Below are 21,880 nucleotides of genomic sequence, written 5' to 3'. Positions count from 1 at the left end.
CCTTCAGCAACTAGGAAGCTTAGAGCCAAAATAAAGGCCTTGCCTCAGAAATACCATAATCATAATATATATACTTGCAGCATTATTTTTGGTTCCACTCTGTCCTCATCTTCATTGATCTTTCTTATCTTGCTGCTATCAGTTTGCCCAATCCTGTGATATAAAGGCATCTCTCCAAGTTGCTTCTAGATAATATATGAGTGAATAAAGTATAAGGATAAAAACATATAGGTGAAAAAGGTATATACCCTTAATGGCAGTTGGTTATTTACCTTTGGTCTTCCTGATAAAGACTTTATTGAAATCAGAGTGAATTTCAAAGCAGTGATTTAATTCAGAGAAATCAGATTCCATGCAAACCAATAAGCTAACAACAGGGTCACAAGCAAATACATGTGGATAGCAACTGATCAGAGAATTGGCTGGTGTGAATATCTAAGCAGGCTCAGAGTTCCGCTGATACGCCCACAAATCTTAGGTTTCCAGACTAAACATCCTGGGTTCAAGATGCAGATGCAGACTGCCATCTTAGGGATCTACTTTCCGGAAATCTAGAGCTTTATTGCAGCAGCCAAACCATTTTGTGGAAAAAGTGTAAGGGAAAGGAGAGGAAACAAGAAAGTATTATTTTCATATCCTTATGCTCCTTTCTCTAAGATAGCCTTAAATTACCTGGAAAGTAGCTTAGAAATATTCTCTCTCTTTTTTTTTTTTAAGACACCCAGGTTCGAGTAATTAATTCCAGATACAATCTATTCTGAAAATCTAGACTTTCCTACAATCTGCCATCTTGCACCTTCACTCTTTTTCTTCTGGCTCAGTTCTCATTAGAGCCAAGGAGTAGTAAGTAACTAAAGGAATTAAGAATAAAAAAGGCTTTATATAATCCTTCATGTTCACACTTTAGGGAAGATAACATTCAGTGTTTTCTAACTAGTGGCCTATTAGCTGATGGGTAGGAGAAATAAGCATTTAGTAGTAATACTCAAACTTCATGGGGATACTTGAACTACTTTACAAACCTACAAGTGACCCAGCTCCTGTTATGCCTCAAAAATATTAATAGGTCATAGTGCTTACAGAAATAGTTATGAATTCTTCTCAGACATTCAAAGCCTACTTTTACTCCAAGAATACCCTGTAGCATACCTTTAACATAAGGTCTATGAATCAGAAAAAAAATAATTCTAATTTTATTCATTTTTTCCTCTTCTTCAAACTCCCTCTCATCTCTTAAAATGTTTATATCATCTATGTATTTGCCTTATACTAAACCGTTCATCTTCCTCCCCTTTTATCCTACAAATTGCATGCCTTCTTATATAGATGGCAGGGACAAACACTGTTCTTCCTACCTAGGAGCCATCCTTCCTCTTACAAGTCAGTGTGCCACCAGGCTTTCCGTGTTCAAAATACTTTTCTAAAGGTATCATACATACTTCTAACCTCTTAAGGCAGGATGATAATCTGCTTTCATATGTAACTTCTACCAATTAGTCCTAGTTTTTCTTTCATTATCTCTATGGAACATGCAGAACCTTTCACAAGAGACTTTAAACTATTTGAAGCCAAAAACAGTATCATCTTAAGGATCCCAGAATATTTGAAGTGCAGGAAGCTCATGTTGTTAAAGTGAGTTTTCCAGGGAATCTATCAAACTAAGACTATAATACTTTTCTTTCAAGATCTCTCCAACATACCTGTTCTCTGCTCTTATTCTAATCATGACTTAACTACCTGGGCAGTAGCAGACATTGCTAGTCATGTAGGGTTCATGGACCTCAGGCACTAAGAAATGACAAACACAAAACACGGCAGGAGGGCAAAATAATTACTTTTCACATTCTAGAACACAGGTAAAACTATGTGTTTTATTTAACAAGTAAGTGCTAATTAATAACTCTTAATAATTAAGTAATAATCCCTAAAAAGGGTTTGTCATGGCTCCTGGTGAAAAAAATTGTTATATTTGATTTATGTATTATGGTAAGAAAATGTATTAGAGCATATTAAGTAATGGATTTGTATAATATATCAACATTTTAATGAGATAGTTGAGTAGGCTTGGTTTATAGAGAAAACCACACAAATAGTGTTCAAATAGAATTGTTGTGATAGGAAATTTCTGCTTAGTTTGAAAAATGATTTTATCACTCTGAAAACTTACAATAATTCAATACTGAGAGTCACGTAATTAATCCCTCCTCAGTTGGGAAGCTGATTCTGCAAAGAAACGACCCCTTGTGTGCTCTTCCTTTCCTCCTCCTCCCTTTCTGCCTCCTTCATTTTGTCTCCTTCCATTGTCTTTCTTTCACTATTTCACTCTAACATAGTTTTTCACGGACTTTAATTGATCATCCTTTTGCTTCACTGAGTTGCCTCAAGGCCTAAAGTTATGCTAAAGCACTCATCCTATCAATAAAACACTCCAGTGCTCAGAAAGCAAGTCAGAATTGGACAGTCCCCAGGAAGTGGGGAGAAAGAGCACTGCATCTAGGGGGCAGAAACTAGCAAAACTGACGGGTAGTTGCCTTACCCATCCTGTTGCAAAAAAGGTGTGGGTGGGGGGCCGGGGGGGGGGGGGGGGATCTTTAAGTGCTGACTGGCCTGTGTCTGGTCCGCAGTTTTACTTCCTTTTCTAAACCTCTAGGACTTCAGCGTTCCCTAGCAACGGAAGCAAAGGATCAATTTAGAAAAGTGCTTTCCAGAGCATTCCTATCTAGCTACTGACCAAGCCATTTTAGTTTATGTGATCAAGCAATTGAAATTCAAGGAGATTTATCACTGACTGTCCTCGGCAGCAAAACTGGAAGAGCACCGCTTGATATGTATGCTACTAATGTCTAAGATGACGGATTCCACCTCTACTGCACAAACATGGATTGGTTTCAGTAAGAATTAGTAGTCTCTGCATCTCACTGTGAACCCACAGTGTTGCTAGGGAAACTGATAATTATGTGGCAAAATGGAGGGTGTAGAATAGGAAAAGGGTTCAGAAGAAATATAAGGTTTTGATCCAAATCAGCATGTTAATAGTAGAGTTTGTTGATCTTCTGTACTCACATAATTTAATAAATACCATTAATTAGATGTTTGACAAGATACTGATTTCTAAATTGAAATAAATGAACAGAAATGAAATGAACATTGGAAAGCTATTGGTTACTGATCATACTTTGTGCCTATCATGGCAGAAACACATATTTATTATAAACTACAATTAATTTAATGGAATTAAAATATTCGAAAAGGTGAAAAAAAAAACATTGTTTTTTTCTGACATTTTTCTTTAGAAATCAATGTTACAGAGTTCCAGATATAAAAGTTACAATCTTATAAAAGCTTTTATTCACCTCAGAGACAAATGCATATAACCTCAAAATACCTGTTAGTATGGAGAAAACTGAAGTGTTACTATTTTTATATTATACATAGTAAAGCCAAGCCAGAGATGCCGAATGACCTTCCTGAAGACACACAGCTCTTCAGTTAGTGGTAATGCTGGTGCTAAATATTCCTATTTAAGCTGCCCAAGAGGCATTATTTACACATTATATTTTATTACGGGAAAGCCCGTAATAATGTAAAATAAAAATGTAGTAAATGGTCTCAAATCTCTAGATCTCACTTTAATTTTAAATGAAGATTTCCAATACTTTTAATTTTTAATAGCTAAGAGTGTAGTTCTAAAAGTTAATGATATGATATAAACACTTGTATATCAGAAAAGTCTCGGAGACATTTTAGTATGTGAGAAAGATCATCAAAGAATTAAATAGCTCATTAGTGAACAGTTTTAACTGCATGTCAAATCGCTCTGCCTGTGAGCTGTCTGTCCTATCATGACAGTGCTGATTCACAACATTCTTTTACTTTCGCTTTTTTCCAAGGATTATTAGGTAAAAACTTTAAAAGATGAAACCAAAGGTTTCATATCTCCCTGTATACTTATTTTTATAAATTATTATACATTTTCTAATTTAATAATATATTATAGATATGAAAACATTTCTTCACATTCACATACACACAACCTATTTATGGATGTCTGTGCAAGAAAATAAATGACCATTTTATGGTTGGTGCATAAATAAGACAAACATAACAGCAAATGTTTCCAGTGTTTTGATTTTACTTGCTTTTCCTTTTTTAAAGATTTTATTTACTTATTTGAGAGAGAGAGAGAGCACAGGCAGAGGGAGGGACAGGCAGAGGGTGAGTGAGAAGCAGATCAAGGAGCCCGATGTGGGGCTTGATCCCAGGACTCCGGATCATGACCTGAGCCAAAGGCAGACACTTAACCATCTGAGCCAGCCAGGTGTCTTGATTTTATTTGCTCTTTGACAGGAAAGAATGAGAAGTATACAGAGGACACCAAGATAAAAGCATAAAACTAACAGAACTTCTTAATGAATTCCAAGTGCTAGAGGTAGGTAGTTAGCTTCTAATGTTAAGAAAAAGATCTTCATTCTAATGACTTAAAAATTCTAAGTCTTACTTTTTAATACATAAACACTAGCTCACCTTAGATGGGATGAATTATCATTTTAAGGTAGTTTTTTTTAAGGTAGTTTATTTTTTTTTTAATTTTTAAAGGTAGTTTATTAAGTCTATCAATTTTATGGTGGCTTAAAATTAAGTAGTTTAAGTTGCAATTCTGTTATTTCCATACATCAAAGCATTGATTTTTTGATTAAAAAAAAAAAAAAAGAACCAAGTGACAGGTTCTTATTTTGATAAGCCTTTTTGTCTTTCTCATGGCAGGAAGGTTTTTTTCAACTTTTAAGTCTCTGGGAAAGAAAAAGAAAATTTTAAGGCTGAGTTTTATAGTCATTAAAAACCATTTTTGCGGTTAGCTTAAACAAACCTTGACTAAGGCCATCTTGACAAGATGTCTGCTTGACATCCAAGTTCTCCATGGTGTCTCCTTTAGAGACTTCACCAAGGGACGTTCTTCTCTCAAAGATGTTGTTGTTATTGTTAACTTGAGTCCCATTTTGCTTCAATAGTCTGAATACTTCAGCTTCCAAATCTCTAATCTAAGGAGGAAAAAAAATCCATCCATAAAACTCTAAGGCAGCACTGGTCTTAGTACTCAGTACTCAGCAAAACCATCCTATCACTTAGTGGTTTTGAGCACGTAACTCACCCGTACTTGCAGACCCTGGACTTCCACAAGATGAGCTTTTTCCAAATCTTCTATTTTCTTTCTTTCTGCTTCCTGTCTTTTGATGAAATCAAGTTCTCTTAAGAAGAAAATAAAAGATCTGATGGCATCAAAGACTCCATAAATGAGGAAATATGTGAAAGTTCTTAACTGAACAATAAACTGCACAGTGGGACAAATAACTGGGCAGCTATTTAAATAAACGAGACTCAATCATGGTTAGAAAAAAAGGGATCTAGTAATGAAAGCAAATAAAACATTGAAACGGATCATAAAGAAGAATGCTTTGACTCTGCTTACTGTGATTGTCATTTGTAACTCCTGATTCTAGGGTACCCATACAGATTTAGAGAGAAGCTACTGAACTAATGGCCCACTTGGGTAATTTAGTGGAGATGATTACATGTCAGGTAGTTATAATTCCACGTTTACAAAGTCATACTTCATAAACTGCTGGGACTGGATGGTAAGAGTTTACAGAAGATAATTATAACTTGCTTTCTACGAATGATGTGGCAAAGGGCTGGCAGGTAAGAAACACTGAGAGGGAGCCTTCACTTACACACCTGAGGATAATATGGGGAGAAGGAGAAAATATCTCCATTTTGAGAGCCTGGAATACAACCTGCAAATTTGGCAACATTTACTATAAAGTTATCACATGAAATACAATGAAGTATGACATTTTTGGCAGGAAGAGTTAAAACAGTGATGTACTGAATCCATGACCACAAAGAGTTATTTCCCCTGTTTTTTTTTACAATAAATAATCTAAAGCAGTCTTCTTTAAATATTAAACATTCTTTCTGTGATAGGAAATAACAGAGATATTGTGACTCTTACACATATGCTTAGTCTCTACAGCTTGGCATGGAAGACCAGAAGAGGTCCTGGCATGACTTTTTATTGTTCTGGCTGGTCAGAACTAACTGATGAAAAAATCCAGTAACTATCTCCCTGAAATTACACTAAAATCCAACAGAGGGAAGCAAAGCAGCATTCGTTTGGAAAGAGCTGATGAGATTCAAAAGCAGAGTGTGGCACTGGACTCTCACTGCAGGCAACTGAGGCTCTTGTGATTCTCTCAACAGCTGAGCAAGGGAAAATGGCAGGGCAGGAGGTCTTGCTAATCAATATTTACACTATCTGAAGTGGGAAAATTTTGCAGTTCTTGATTCTAAGTACAGAGACAGAAGCAGTCTCATCAAGGGCCCAGTTGTTACTTTGTATGTTCAGTCATTCTGCTGACTTCAACTGGGCTTCATGCTTCCTAGTCACAGAGTTGTTTCCAAAAGGACAGAGATTCAAGCGTTTTCATAGTTACCAGGACTTGCTAACTATCAAAAAGAAATCAGGGGGTCACTGACAGCCAAAAAAAATCATAAAATAAACAGAATATAATCTCACATGAAAAAATAACAGAAGGGATCTCTAAAACTTAAAGTCTATGCCTTATAACTCTGCTAAAAAGGGATAATCAAGATTATCTTTTCTATTCTGTTCATTGTTACAAAATCACTGGATAGAAGCCTTCTTTAGACACACATAACCATTCTTTAGTCATTAGGAGCTGCTTACTTTTGTTGAAAATCCTTGATCAATTTCTTTGCCTTGTTATATTTCTTCTCCAAGGCCTGATACTGGCTTTGAGTCTCCTTGAGATGCTCATTCACTGTGTGGCATAAGGTCTGAGCCTCAATCCAGTAGCTCTCCAACTTCAGCATTCTCTCTTTATTCTCTTCTATATTCTGTTGGAGTTGGGTTTTTTCTAGTTCCCACCTCACTTTCTCATTTTCTGCTGCTTGCAGCTGGATAAAGCAAATGTCAAGGCAAGGATAATCTGGGTATTCTGCAGCAAAAATCCACTATGTTTTTAAAAGCATGTTTTAAATTAAGTTTCACTGTCACATATACTTAATCATCTAGAACCTTGAGATGAGAAGAGCAAGTCTTATTTTCAGCATTTCAGAGATTAAAAAATGGAAGCCTAGAAAAGTGAAATGCTTTGTCCAACCAAGGTCACACATCTGATAAATAATAAAACCTGGATCTGATTTCAACTCCCATGATCTTCCCATCACACCATGTTGTTTGAAATTCTGTGAGCAGGACATACTGTTTTAGAGTTTGACTGGATTATACCCAATGAACTTCAATGTACCTTCTTTTAGATTTTTATCCTACATATACTTAGATGTAGATGTAACTGAAAAGTGACGGGGGAGAGATACACTGGAAAGAAGAGAGGGGCAGAAACAGTCTGGCTTAATAGTTCAGAGGGCATCTGGAGTCATTCAGTTTAGAGTTGAATCCTAGCTCTGCCATCACTGGCCTTTAAAATGTGGGCAAATAACTGGAGCTCTCTAAGACTCAAGTATATTATCAATAAGACAGATTTGTGATATAACACAACAGCATGCTTGGAACAGCTCTTTGAGCATCCTCTGATAAATGCTGGTTATTTTTACTTTGTTTTTTTATCCCTTTTAATAATATGATTACATTCTTTATTTCAATTGACACGAACATAGTCTGTAGTTCATTATTTTGCTGGCAGTGTTCTGAATTTCCAGAGCCTCATAAACTTCAATTTGCATAAAAGTATAAAAGACAGTGTAAGTAAAAATATAAATTACTGCTGACTTATTGTAAATCCCTCCAATGAAACAGAAAGGCAGTTACCTGTGTTTCTGCTTCCAGGGACTCTTAGGAAAAGATGGTAAACTAGTCCAACCCCCTTATTTCTACAGAAATTCAAGGCTGATCCTTTAGGTGAAGAGTCAAAGGTCATCTATTCACAATAAGAGACCTTTAAACTAGGGCTTCATCTAATTCACATGTTTCCTTTCAAGTTCAAAAGGATGCAGAGTCATTATAAACTAACAATTTTCAAAATCGAAGACATCCCCAAACCATACCACATTCAGCAAATAAATATATAATCTTTTAATGTATATTTTAAACTAAATACATTGACAAAACAGATTACAAAGTAAAAAAAAAAAAATTCCAAAGTTAGGAATTCTATTATGAACACGGATATAAAGAGTCACAGTAAAGTAAGCTACTATAGATACTACATGCCAATATAATAAAGAGAAAAATACAAAATACTAATTTATAGGATTTTCTACATTAAATGCTTTTGGTCTAACACATTAGCTTTGTTAAAGCACTTGCAATCCACAGGGGAATCTTTCTCCCTGGTTATAACGAACAATTAAAAAAATCTATTCTTCCATTCTGTGCTAAGAAACAAAAGCAATTTGAAACAGGACTAGGTTTTTACTGCATCTTTTATTAAGCAATGTTTTGTATTCAAGTTGTTTATTTACCAACCACTACTAATTTAAAAATGATTATTCACAGAGCTTGGCTGACACCATGAATGATGTATAGACATGTTTTGACTAAAGAGCTACAGAGTTATTAGCTGAGAATACCATTTAACCAAAATAGCCCTGTTAATTTATCTCCATTTAAAACACATGGAAAACCCAAAATAAGTGTTCAATGGGAACAGGAAAACAGATCATTAATGGTGGGAGAGAAATTATGTCTTAGTTTTTAAAAGACCACAAAAACAATAAAGAATATTATTTTAAAATAATTCAGAAAATATTTTTAAATCCTTGAAATTACATATTTGATAAAACTAGATACAACTGTAGGAATTTATACAAGTACCTTATAATTTACCAACTAAACATGCCCTTTTGAATCTTGTATTATTTCATATATAACCTAAAAATACATACTCCCTTGATTTATCAAGACCTGTTTTTTTTCCACAAATTTAAATAATGCATACTAAACTTGTCTAAAAATTTCCAGTAGCATACTGACACCTAAAATCAATTATTCACATATTATAGTAAATTTCATAATATTTAATTATTAGAAATTGGATTTTTTCTATGAAAAAGTATTCATGTGCTACATTAAAATACATTGTTTCTTTTTTTACATTGTTTCTGATGAATATGTTAAAAATAAGTAAATGATTAAACCTACTTAAGATAAATAGAAAGAGATGCAGCATAATAGCTTGTATAATAAGAACAGCGTAATTAGTGGTCGAAACATAATTCGGATGCTAGAACCATTAACAATAATTAATTTTTGAGGAAATCTCAGAGGGAACTGGCCACATATGTGTAGATATGTAAATATGTATTTTTAAAACACTGTGCTATTTCACTGAAGGAATATGGTGGTGCTTACCCCCCAGGGGTAAATGCTCTCCCTGGCAGGTCTGTCTACATATCTAACGGTGGAAATGAACCTCTCACATTTGTACTCTTTCAAATGCGCAGGAGCAAATCCTTTAGTCCTCGGGTTGAATTTATTCATCGTACCCAAAGTTTAAAAAGTACAATTCAAACACCATTTAATGGTGCTTACCTTGGTCTTCAATTTTTGAATCTCTGCTTCTGTAACTGCATGTTTGATTTGCAACTGAAAATTGAAAAGAAAGAAAACAATCTGAACTAAGAAAGGGTATCTGTATTTTTGAAGCCATGGCGGCTAGAAGAATACCTTATCACATAGCAGAAGGCCCAGAAAAGTGCTGCAATGCAGCAGGTTGTAAATTAAAATGTCTAGTGTGTAAAATGACTCACTAGGTGCACACTAATGAAACACGGGGTCTCTGGCCCACGCTCCCTAACGGATTAGGTTACGAACTCAATTGTTCGGGGCTAACGAAAAGAAGACACGTTTTCCTAGCCCTCTCTGCAGCCCCTCCTTTAGGGTTTGGGTGGCGAGGGCCTGTTTTCCGAGCAGAGCGCCTCGCGGGGCCGCACGGTTCCGCAGGCAGGCGGGCCCGCGGCCGTGCGAGGATCCGGTCCCGAAGCTGGAGGGTAGATGGCGCTACGGTCCCGCGAGTCGCACGCACCGGAGGCCGAGCAGCTCCCGCACAGCTCCCGCAGCTGCCGGACGGAGGACCTGGATGCTGCAGCGCCGCAGCGACATCGGTGATTTTTTTTTTTTTTTTTGAAATTTCAGGCAAGGTACAGATCCAGATTTCTGTCCTCCAAAAGTCGACTCCTACTGAGGACCCTGACCCCCCAAAAGCCTTAGCTGCAGCCCGAGAGCCACCAATTACATTTGTTTTGCTTCTCCCCTCCCCCCACTTCGTTTTCTCCGTGAGGGTGAGAGGAGCAAAGGAAACATTCATTTCCTTAAGGGATAAAGGAATGCACCAAGATTTACAGAAAACAATTTACGGGTTGCAGTCTCTCCTCCGGGCTCAGATGTTTTTGGAATTCAGAATTCTTCCAATTTCAGAAAGGAAGCAAGATGCGTTTTCCATAAATTGCCTATTACCCACACCTTGGTCCGTGGAGGCACTCCGTGATCAAATACAGGAGTATTTTTGCCATCAAACATACGTATTTCCCACTAAGTGTGGTATAGAATAGAGACTCTAAGTAGCACCCTGTCTGTTTTGGTCAGGTTTACCACCAAATTAGTTTGCCACAAAATTATTTTCAACAAACTGTTTTCAGAGCATTTTGGATTCAGAATTGTGCAAGGAAGATGGCAAATGTCTACTATTATTATGATCTAATAAAAGTCTAAGGTTTTCTTCTCAGAAAAAGTGAGTCAGTGGGTGGAAGGATAGAAACATGCACCTTGGAGGTCATGACCCCTCACAAAGCTCAGCTCCCTTGGGTTTGTAACCTGCATTTCCTTGGTTTTCAGTCAGCTAGTAGGGGCACAGGGGAAGGATGGAGGGAGTGCTCCTCTCCTGGATGTTCTCGGTCCTCCTATTATGTTTAAGTCCCTTTAGTCTACACTGCTACTGCTCTCAGTTCTGAGGGGGTGATCTTGAAACTGTTTTTAAATTTGATTCTGCCCCACTCACATCATTTCTCTTAATTTGCCACTTCCAATCTGGACATGCCTGCAGTCTTGTCAATGTGGCTCTTGCTCCTTGTGCCCTCATTGTTTCATAGGTGCTCCCAGGCTCTAACAGTCTCTACAGAGGAAAGACTCTCTGTGCAGCTGTCATTCTTTTATGAGACCCAAAACAGGCAGTCCAGGCTCTCTCCATTTCTCGCCATAGCCCTAGTGGTACAGCGCTGAACCTACCTACCATTAGGAGTTGCTGAGAGCAACAGAGTATCTGGCAAGCGCTGCTCCAAACTCATGGCAACTCCCTTGTACCTGGCTGATGAGGTCTGAGCTTACCCAGTGCCCTAGTCTGGATGAATCTCTCAGGATGTGACAATGCCAGGCACCCAGCCTGACATGCTAAAATGACCAAGTATACGGACACTCCAGCTGTGAGCCCGAGAGTGAACACACTACTGCTGTAGAAGCATCAATCCTTCCATTTCTGGACTCCCTTGAAGATGTGGAAAACAAGGGCACGTAGCTGAAAACTGACCTGGCTTAGTTGTTAACAGTGAATTGCTGTTAAAACCATGACCAGAACCTACATCTTCTGGTCCTTGTTCCAGTGCCATTTTCCACAGAGAATAAGGATTAATTCGATAGGCATTTATTGAAGAGCTGCTAGATGCAAGATGCTATGAGGATAGAGGAGGACTGTTTCCCCTTCTAATTAGTGTCAGTGCTAGTCTCCCCCCACCAATATAGACTCATAAACTAAAGATAGCAAAATACTTGAATCTTAGACATGCTACATTATATATATAAATATATCCACGTACACATGCACACATCTCTGGCTATCAGGAGTTATCTTCCAAGGAGATCTTCTCTCCCACTTTGGCAAATGAACAGGATAAGACCAGCAAATCCATGTGCCTAGGTGATTCTCAAGTATCTGGAATTGTTACTGACAAGGAAAAGGACTCCTTGATCTTTCTCCCATGGCCCAAGTGTGAAGCTAGGCTGAATTTATCTTTGGCTTCCCATGAATGAGTTCCATGATGTTGGAAAATCACTGAACCTCTATTACCTTCATTTTGCTCACCTGCACAGTGCAGTTCCTCACAGGTCATAACCTTCTTTATTGGAAAGATTAAATGAGATAACCCATGTAAAGCTTTTAGCACAGTGGCTAGCATAGAATAAGCCATCTAAAGTTAGCCCAGACTAAGCAAGAATGATCTGAAGAACTCAAATATAATTACCACAACTCCACTTCTTAGTCGACAGTGCTAAATACTGCAAAATGTCACACCTGAAATAAAATAAACACCTCTGCTTCTATTTGAAAAGTAGCAAGAAATCAAAAGGGCAGATTTTACGATGAACACTGCAACTGTGGGGACATGCCGGATTTGATTTCTCAGTGGTTAACTCCCTTCAGCTACCAAGTATATGGTATGCAGCCTGTTGGGACTTTGGATTTTCTTTGTTCAGGTCACTGTGGCCAACAGCAAGCTGCTTCTCTGGGCCCCTGCTTCCCATATGAGAAACAAGAGGGCTAGATGGGAAGAACTCCAAGGCCCTTGCAAATACTACAGGTGTGACATTTACAAAATGAAGAGCCTGGAGATGGTTGTCATGGTTACAGAGTCTAGAAATTCTTGTCTCAAGTGAGCATGTTTATTCCTATGAATGCCTATACTAGATTAATCCATTGATGTGCGGGGCAAACCCAGGTAAAACTGAAACAGACAGGTTGGTCCTCCAGCTATCCCACCCTCCCATCTCACCAAAATGGATAACAGAAGAGAGGAGAACTCATTAGCAGTGAAGTGAGGGCACTGATAAAAGCTTGAAGTGTTACTAAGTACAGCCAAATTCTTTAGATACAGGAAAACACATTGAATTCTGCAAATTCAGACATTATTCAGAAGATGGGCAAAAGTTTTAGTGCAACATTTTCTTAGAATTCATAAAGCCTAAAATGATAGACACAGGATTATTTTAAAACTCTATGCACATCAAGAGAATTTCTACAAACTCATCTCTATTAACACAAAAGGCATAAAAAATAAACTAATCGAACTTTGATTTTACATAGGAAGAAACGGTTTCAGTAGTACCAGCTACAGAGCTAATATAGGTCAGAGCCAGGTTTTGTACATTTCAGTCCATGTTCTTTTCCACTAAATTCCTTACATTTGTAGGACTCTTTGTCTTTTTTTATCATATCCTTTATCATTGCAAATGGGTCTCTGTGGGGGAAGCAGGACAGACACAGTCCACCTCACTGTTCAGATGGGGACAGGGGCTCAGACAAGTTACATGGCTCCTTCAAGATTCTAGCGGCAGCAGGCCCCAGAGTGGAAAGATATCTCAGGTCCGACTCTCCCTACCTCTCTTGCCCTCTTCAACTTTGTGATACATTTTTCAATTAATCCTCACAAAAACTTTTGAGCCTTATGACATCACTGTGACCTCCTAGTTGAGAAAGGATTACGCCAGCTGGTAACCATGGATCACTTCTGGTAGTCTCTAAGTGTCCTGACATTAGATATGAAATGGTGCTCAATCAGCTGCTGTTATTACTTCTGGAACCTAGGGTGAAAGGGCTCCCTTATTAACCAACTAGCATTTATTTAATGAGACTATGTGCTGTGCTAGTCACCAAGGATACAAGAACATGACACAGAATCTACCTTCAAAACACTTACTGTAGGGAGATGGAATAAAGACCGCCTTCTGAGAGAAACGTCACAGGGAACGTGCTCCTAGATGGCCTGATTTATCTTTTATTCTCATAGCCAGGTCACATGACCCTTAGGCTTTGGCCTACTTGCCTTATCTCCCACTTTGGCAAATGGGCAGGATGAGACCAAGATACCTTCGTTTCATGGAGAGAGGAAGAGAAAATTGCTTTTCAGAGAGGGGAAGTGTCTTGACAACAGAAGCACAGTTGGTGAAAGGTTGTGTTTTCTTATTCTAAAGCAGTTCTCTCTCCATGTGTTTAATAACCTTTCCAAAGGACAGATCCAGGAGTTCGCACATCAGCACCTGAGGCTGGTCAGGCTGACTGTAGAGGCAGGGTGTTAACAGGATTGGTTAATAGCAATTGAGCCTGAAACACCTGTTGGAATTTTGGCTTTCAGAGAATCTAGATTTGGAGAGACTACTTGGGAAGAGATGATATAAATAAAAAGAAAAGGTTAAGGATTACAGGTCAGTGTCTTAACTTATAAGACCAATCTCCCCTCTTCTGTCATTTTTTAACGTGAATGCCAAAGATGTCCACTCTGGGACTGCAGCACAAATAAACACATGCATCCTACAGAGAATTGCAGCTCTTATATAACATTCTGCAGGTGTACCTGCTGTGTATATTTTATTTCTTTCAAAAAGATGAATACAGAATATGTACCCTATCACTGAATCAATACAATCCAAACAGAACCGCACTAGAAATAGCAACATCCTTATGCAGAAACAGAAATGGTGAGACTGAACTTCTACAATTTATCTACCTATCCTGTGCAAGAATGGAAAATATTTTTCTTTAGAAAGTGCAAAATACTACCTTTATGGCAAAGATTTTAAGAGATCTCTAGTATTAGAGATTTTACAATTGGATAAGAGCAACATTCTCTGTTCTTACTTTACAATGGTGACATAATAAATGATGTTTGCATAGAACTTTATGAAGTGGTTTCAGCACTGGAGTCAACATTTTTATAATTATCTTTGTGATTATTTGACTGAAATCTCTCTTACCTATGACAGAACAGGTGCCACAAAAGAAGGAATCAGAACTGTTTTTGCCTGTATCCAGATGCTGTTAAAATGAAGTTATGCCATATTCCTTTCTCATTTATGTTCAAAGCTTTACATATGGCACCAATCTTTACACTACCAAGTGTTTTTCTCAGGAAATAGTTTATACAAGATTAGCTGAAGTTGAGTGGCACCAATCTTTACACTACCAAGTGTTTTTCTCAGGAAATAGTTTATACAAGATTAGCTGAAGTTGAGTGATTGAATAGTATAATAATCTAATCTGAATGGTAACACTAATTGCAACACATGTAGGATAGGGTGAGCTACTCTACCAAGGTCACTCTTCAAGTAGGTATTCATAAACTAGTTATTAATGATGCAGATGAAAATGGATGTAGATGAAAGCATGTAATTATAGTTTCTTTTTTAAAGACATATCTGTTTGCTAAGTAAATGATTTTAGATAAACTATTTTATAGCTTCTCTACATGTTAATGGAAAGTTCCATAAAGATAACTTTTATTATTATTTAATGTATTTACAACTTTCTCTATATTATTTTTCATACATTCTCTAACACTTAATAAAGTAAAATAGCAGTTTTTAGACTCCATTTCTTCCCTTAAGATCCCCATGACCACCAAGGAGGAGTGTGAAGGGAAACAGTAGACAACTGGTTTAAATGTATCCTGACCAGTAGTTTTTGATTCAGCCTCTTCCTTCTTCCCACTAAATCTCCAGTGAAATCACATTAAAAAAAAAAAAAAAAAACCACAACTTCAAATGGACACTAAATCTCAAAACATCTGTTACTAGTATGTGAAAGAGTCACAAAGCTGAATTAAGACCGACATCCAAGCTTCCCACTCCAGAGAGAGAGAGATGGTTTGTCCATTCTCCCTGACTGCTAGAGAGCCTGAGTCTATCCAGCGAGAAGTCCGGCAACTTCTACTGTCTTTCCCAGGATCTGTCCTTAAACCAACTTCTTCAACTCTTTCAATATTCCATTTTCATTCAGAAAGCAACCACCAGGGCAGCCGGGGTGGCTCAGCGGTTTAGCACTGCCTTCGGCCCAGGGCGTGATCCTGGAGACCCGGGATCAAGTCCCACGTCGGCCTCCCTGCATGGAGCCTGCTTCTCCCTCTCCCTCTGTCTCTGCCTCTCTCTCTCTCTCTCCTCTCTGTGTTTCTCATGAATAAATAAGTAAAATCTTTATAAAAAAGAAAAGAAAAGAAAAGAAAGCAACCACCAGAGTAGGAAGAGAATGCAGGAAGGTGGCTGAATAGTGGCACCCTGCATATTCGAGCTCCAGACCCCAAAATGGAGTATAGATGGGGGTGGTCATAGTAAGGGTTTTGAGAGCAGGGAATAATCTTTTTTTTTCCCCTTTAGCTTAGAGAACTGAGTGCTAGAGTTGGAAATATCTCACCTAGGCACAGAGAACAGCACTAGTGATAGAATGCCAGAAAACAGCAGCCAGACCAGAAACAAGGCACAGAGATATGTCCTCTTGATGTGAGTCTAGAAATGGGATGCATAATTTAACAGATGGATGACTGCTGACTATACAAAAAGGTTTTTGTCTCGATTCCAGATAAATCCAGGAGAGGAAGACAAAACTGAGCCCATTACCAAATATACAAGTGAAGGTAAAGAGAATATCAACTTGAAAACTCAAATACGTAAACTGAGAAAATGGGGTATCACATAAGCAAAAATACATTAAGGGAACTCTCTGGCCTATTGGCATAGAAAGTGAAGGAACACAAAGAATGGATGGAGAGTGAGGAAACTAAAAATGTTTTAAGAGAATTAAGTCATGTCAGAAGTGCTAAGAAGCATAAATGGATTGAAGTTAAAAGTGTATTTAATGCTACAGAAAACTGAATCATTGATATGATAGGACACAGTTGACAACCTCAGACAGAAAAAATTTTAAAAAATATGAGCAAGTTAATTAATACTGAAGACAAAGTGTTTCCAGAAAATAAACAGTAAGAGAGAAAAACTAACAGAAACTGTAGAAAATATTAACTAAAACCAAACCAAAACACAGACATAAAACAAGGAAAGCAAATTAAGAGAAAAAACCTCAATGAACGGAGGCCTACTTGAAGAAATTGTAATAAAAATTTAAAATACAAGGCTAAAGTAAGACAAGGATCAAAATGTCAGTTTGGCATTACACTTTTTCTTTACAATATGCACCTAGCTCAAAATAGTGAAGCCTACACTGCAACACTGTCAGGAAATAAAATGCTGTGAATCAAAATATTAAACTCAACTAATTATCATTCCTATGTCATGATAATTAAATTTTCCCATTCTCAATATAAGGAAGCCCATGAAAGCTATAACCTCCACGAGTACTTAATAAATTACTTAAGGATATACTCTGAGAAATGAGAAATTCTGGTGTAAAGAGAATAGTTGAAACTGAGTAAGCCAAGAGTATAACGACTTATTGTACATATTATTATAAAGCTAACTGAAAAATATAAGCTTTTAAAAAAACAATTGACAGTTGGGGATCCCTGGGCGGCTCAGCGGTTTAGCGCCTGCCTTCAGCCCAGGGCATGATCCTGGTCCTAGGATCAAGTCCCAGGATCGAGTCCCGGGATTGAGTCCCGCGCATCAGGCTCCCTGCATGGAGCTCTGCCTGTGTCTCTGCCTCTCTCTCTCTCTGTGTCTCTCATGAGTAAATAAAATCTTTAAAAAAAAAAGTAACAATTATATTTTAATAACAATCTTGTCTTAGAAACTAAGGTTGTATCAAAAACATTCAAATTATATTGTTTTAGAACATCCAAATGGTATTATTGTGTTCTTAATTTTGAAAATTATAGGAATAGAGAATATTTTTTAGAAACTTAAAGATAATCCTTACCAAAACTCAATAAACATAAAGGAAACATAAAGCATAAAATGAGATGAGATATATTAAATAATGAATAATTATAACAATAACTTAAGTTGCTAAAATTTCATATTAAGAGTGGACTCCAAGATAATATTTTCAAAATGTACAATAAAACAAAGTACTTCAATTAAATTTACATTATAAAAGTAGGTACATACACATGTATACAAAAGTGTGTTTATCCAGCAACTACAAACAAAAGTAAAAGTCAGATTATTACCATCAAACAAAGAATATTTGAAGATAAAGAATTGTTAAGCCATATTTTATGTGCTTTCAACATAACATTAAAATAGATAATCAAAGCTACTAGGCACAAAATATAATGAGGTATAATTTTACTATATGGGTCTCAGTTTACTGGGTTAAATAGGAAAAATGATAAAGATACAGAAGGTGGAAAACACATAATATCACTTTTATCACAAACACCCATATTAATCTATAACAAAAGCACCACTTTAAAAGAACATCAAAACTTGTAGACAAAAAAAAAAAAAAAAAAAAAACTTGTAGACAATATTATCTGACCACAATGTAACAAAACATTAGATTAATAATAAGTTACAAATTAAAAGCCGTCTCCTCATCAAAGAGAAAATAAAAACAATAAAAATGAAAAATATAGACTTTTTGCAAAATGACAAGAAGAATGAACACTGAAACTAAAAGATGTTGCCAAAGACTTAGCTAAACAAAGAGAGATTAGATTCATAGTTTTAAGTGCTTTCATGATTAAACAATAAAGTATTACAGTAAATTAAGCATGCATTGCCATAAGTTAGAATAAGAGAAATCAAACACTGCAAGGATAATATAATGATGGAATGAATAAAAAAATAAAGATAAAATGACTGAATTAAGGTAGTGGCAAACAGTCAGTTTAGTACATCATACACTAACAAAAACTATTTACTGGTTTTCCTGAATGCAACTTTGGAGATGCCAAAAATGTGGGTGAGGGGAAGGGGAAAAAAAAAGTCTCATTCATCAATTAATAAAAAAACTTGTATGAAATTCTTAAGAGACAGCACAGGTGTTTCCAGATGTGTTTGAAAAGAAAGAGTATATGAAGCAGGCAAGTGTCTAAACAGGAATGGGAGAGAGCAATCTAACCAATCTTTAATGTTACACATATAACTGGATAAACCTGCATCTGGAGGTAAATCAGGGACAACCTATCCCATTCTCCTGAACTTTAGACATCCTGGCCACTAACTTTGGTGCCATGTGGTAACGCCATGTTTGTGAATGAACATCAGGATAGTACTGAAGTCCCACTAGTGTTAGGAAAAAGTATAGGTGAGTTGGAACTAATTATTTTGTAAAAGGCACACCTATAAATATATCTAACTAAAACTCCAAAGTATAAAAAATTGAAGAGGGGAGGAAAGGCAAATGAAATTATGCTATGACTATGATTTTGTTAAATAGTAGATATAGCTATTGGAGTTCTACATTCTATGTTACTAGGAAAAAATAACCTAAGACTGAGTCAAAATTACTTGTGTAATCTCTAAAAGAACAGAATGAAAATGTGTAACTTTTAAGCAGCAGATGAAAATCTGATGTATCTTTAACTCTTTAAGGAACCTCCAAAGAAGATGTGGTTTATGTATACAATGGAATATTACTCAGCCATTAGAAACGACAAATACCCACCATTTGCTTCGACATGGATGGAACTGGAGGGTATTATGCTGAGTGAAATAAGTCAATTGGAGAAGGACAAAAATTATATGGTTGCATTCATTTGGGGAATATAAAAAATAGTGAAAGGGAATAAAGGGGAAAGGAGAAAAAATAAGTGGGAAATATCAGAAAGGGAGACAGAACATGAAAGACTCCTAACTCTGGGAAATGAACTAGGGGTGGTGGAAGGGGAGGTGGGCGGGGGGTGGGGTGACTGGGTGGCAGGCACTGAGGTGGGCACTTGACGGGATGAGCATTGGGTGTTATTCTGTATGTTGACAAATTGAACACCAATAAAAAATAAATTTATTAAAAAAAAAGAAAATCTGATGTATCTAATGGCAAGTAGGTAAAAGATAAAAAAGAAACAATAAGAAAGCATGAAAATTGCAAATATGAAATAAGGTGGCAGCTCTAAATTCTAATAATAAAGTGATGAAAGTAAATGTAAATGGGTTAAACTCATGAATTAACTGACAAAGGCTCTGAGTATTTAGGAGTAAGATTTAAGAATAGGTTTGCTAAAGGAAACACATTTGAACAAAAGAATAGGAATGGCTAAAAAAAAAGACAGAAAAAATAGATGTTGTGAAGTAAACATGATGCAAGAGAAAGGCAGTGTCAAAGTTTTACTATCAGATAAAATAAAATTTGGGGTAAAATGCATCATAAGGGACAAGACAGATGTTTCAATAAATCACAAAGTTGTAACAATCCCAAACATATATGCAGTTGATATCAAAGATTTAAAATATGTAAAACCACAACTGACAGAATTATAGGAAGGAAAAACAACAACTGTAGTTTGTAATTTTAACATATGCTTTTCAGAATTAGGAGATCAAACAAAATATAAGCCAATGCTAGAGAGAAGAAATGTGTATTTCTATTATTAATCATATTTACATAAATGAAAACTATGTAAATTTCATACCCCAGCACAAAATATGTGTGCTTTTTGCATGCATGAGTACTATTTAATCAAAATTATTTATGAATTAAGCTACAAAAGAATTCTTGAAAATTCTAAATAGCTGTCATATGGAATATGTTTCCTGACCAGAATGTGATAAAATTAGAATCTTGTAACAAAAGGATAACAACATAAAGCTACATATGTCTGGAAATTAAAATATATCATTAAGTCATTCTTGTATTAAAGAGGAAATCCCAAGAGAAATTATTTCTAAAGGGCATTCTAAATGTAAATAATGACATTCTAAATGTAAAAAAAATGTAAAATGTAGCTAAAGTCAATATTTAGAAAAAGTATAGCCTTAAATTTTTTTATCAGAATGTAAGAATTATCAAAAATAAATGTACTAAGTGCAACTGATCAATACTAAAATAGGAAAGGAGGAAAAGATTAAGATACTACTAGGAAATAAGTATTTTTTAACTTAAAAAAGGTTAGAAAGACAGACAAAAATTCTGGAAAATAAGAAAAAATATTCAAATAGAGAAAGAAACAAGAATAATTATAGATAGTAAAGACTTCAGTATTTAAAAAGTAGATTATAAAAATGTTAGAAAATATGAATGCTTAGAGGAAATATATAACTTCTTGAGAAATGCAAAATACCAAAACTGGCCCAAGAAAAACTTAAAAACTTGAAAAGAGTAATGGCTTTATAAAAGGTTTTTAAAATCTTCCTCCACAAAGGCACAGATGGTTTTATAGCTGAGTAATAATAAACTTCTAGGGAACAGAAATTTCTCTTTTATGCAAGTCATTAAGTCTCTCGTATAAAAGTCATTTCTGAAAATAGAAAAATAGAGAAAACTTCTTAACTTATATTGAAGCTAATGTAACCTTTGTGGCAGCTTTTGATTAATCTACTCTAGTTAGATTTTCTGTTACTTATAGATGGATGCTTATGTAATAGAGGGGACTTGACTCTAAAATTTTAGAGAGAGTCAGAAGACTTGAATTAAACAGATTCATTCCATAAACTTGGATTAAGAGTCAATGAGATAAAAATGCAGCTCTCTGCAAGTTAACTTAGTAGTTTAATGTAATTACAACAAAAATGCAAAGAAGTTTTTCCAAGGGAATTAATGAAGTGATTCAAACGTTTTCTTGAATAGGTTGAACACTACAGGAATTTTTGAAGAGTTAGATGAATCTGATTTATTCCATTACTGTTTAATATGTATTCTAACAGCATTGCACTAAACAATGAGAAAAAAGAACAGAATATAAAGGCCACAAGCAGTCCAGAGTGTAAAGGCACCAATTCTGTAGATAATAATGCTGGTCTTCCAAGCAGAGGGAAATGCAGGAATGAGCTTTTAATAAAAGTGCTAGCTATCTTGTCAACTACTCAGGGAAATTCAATTAGGTACCTGTCTTGAATTATACAACTTCCAGTAGATGCCTTATGCCATTCGTTTGCCAAATATTTAACCACTATCTGTCAAGAACTATGAGAAAACAGGATATAAAAGTGAGCAAAAACAGAGGAGCTGAGAGGCTGGTGGGAAGA

General features: G+C 36.1%; 1 protein-coding gene across 13 annotated transcripts in view; it reads right to left on the bottom strand.

The window, feature by feature from the left end:
• PPP1R9A (protein phosphatase 1 regulatory subunit 9A) overlaps positions 1-21,880 on the bottom strand; it is a 311,864-nt gene that overhangs the window by 50,773 nt on the left and 239,211 nt on the right. For all 13 annotated transcript variants that reach the window (XM_038556851.1, XM_038556849.1, XM_038556853.1 and 10 more), the window contains 4 exons: positions 9,572-9,625; positions 6,746-6,975; positions 5,150-5,246; positions 4,868-5,039 (listed from right to left, as the gene is read on the bottom strand). In XM_038556851.1, the coding sequence (XP_038412779.1) occupies positions 4,868-5,039; positions 5,150-5,246; positions 6,746-6,975; positions 9,572-9,625 (553 nt within the window). The remainder of the gene's footprint in view (positions 1-4,867; positions 5,040-5,149; positions 5,247-6,745; positions 6,976-9,571; positions 9,626-21,880) is intronic.

The sequence above is a fragment of the Canis lupus genome, chromosome 14 (assembly GCF_011100685.1).
Source record: "Canis lupus familiaris isolate Mischka breed German Shepherd chromosome 14, alternate assembly UU_Cfam_GSD_1.0, whole genome shotgun sequence".
Taxonomy (NCBI): Eukaryota; Metazoa; Chordata; class Mammalia; order Carnivora; family Canidae; genus Canis; species Canis lupus.
Note: the sequence above shows the minus strand (reverse complement) of the source record. Positions and strands in the feature narration are given on the sequence as shown.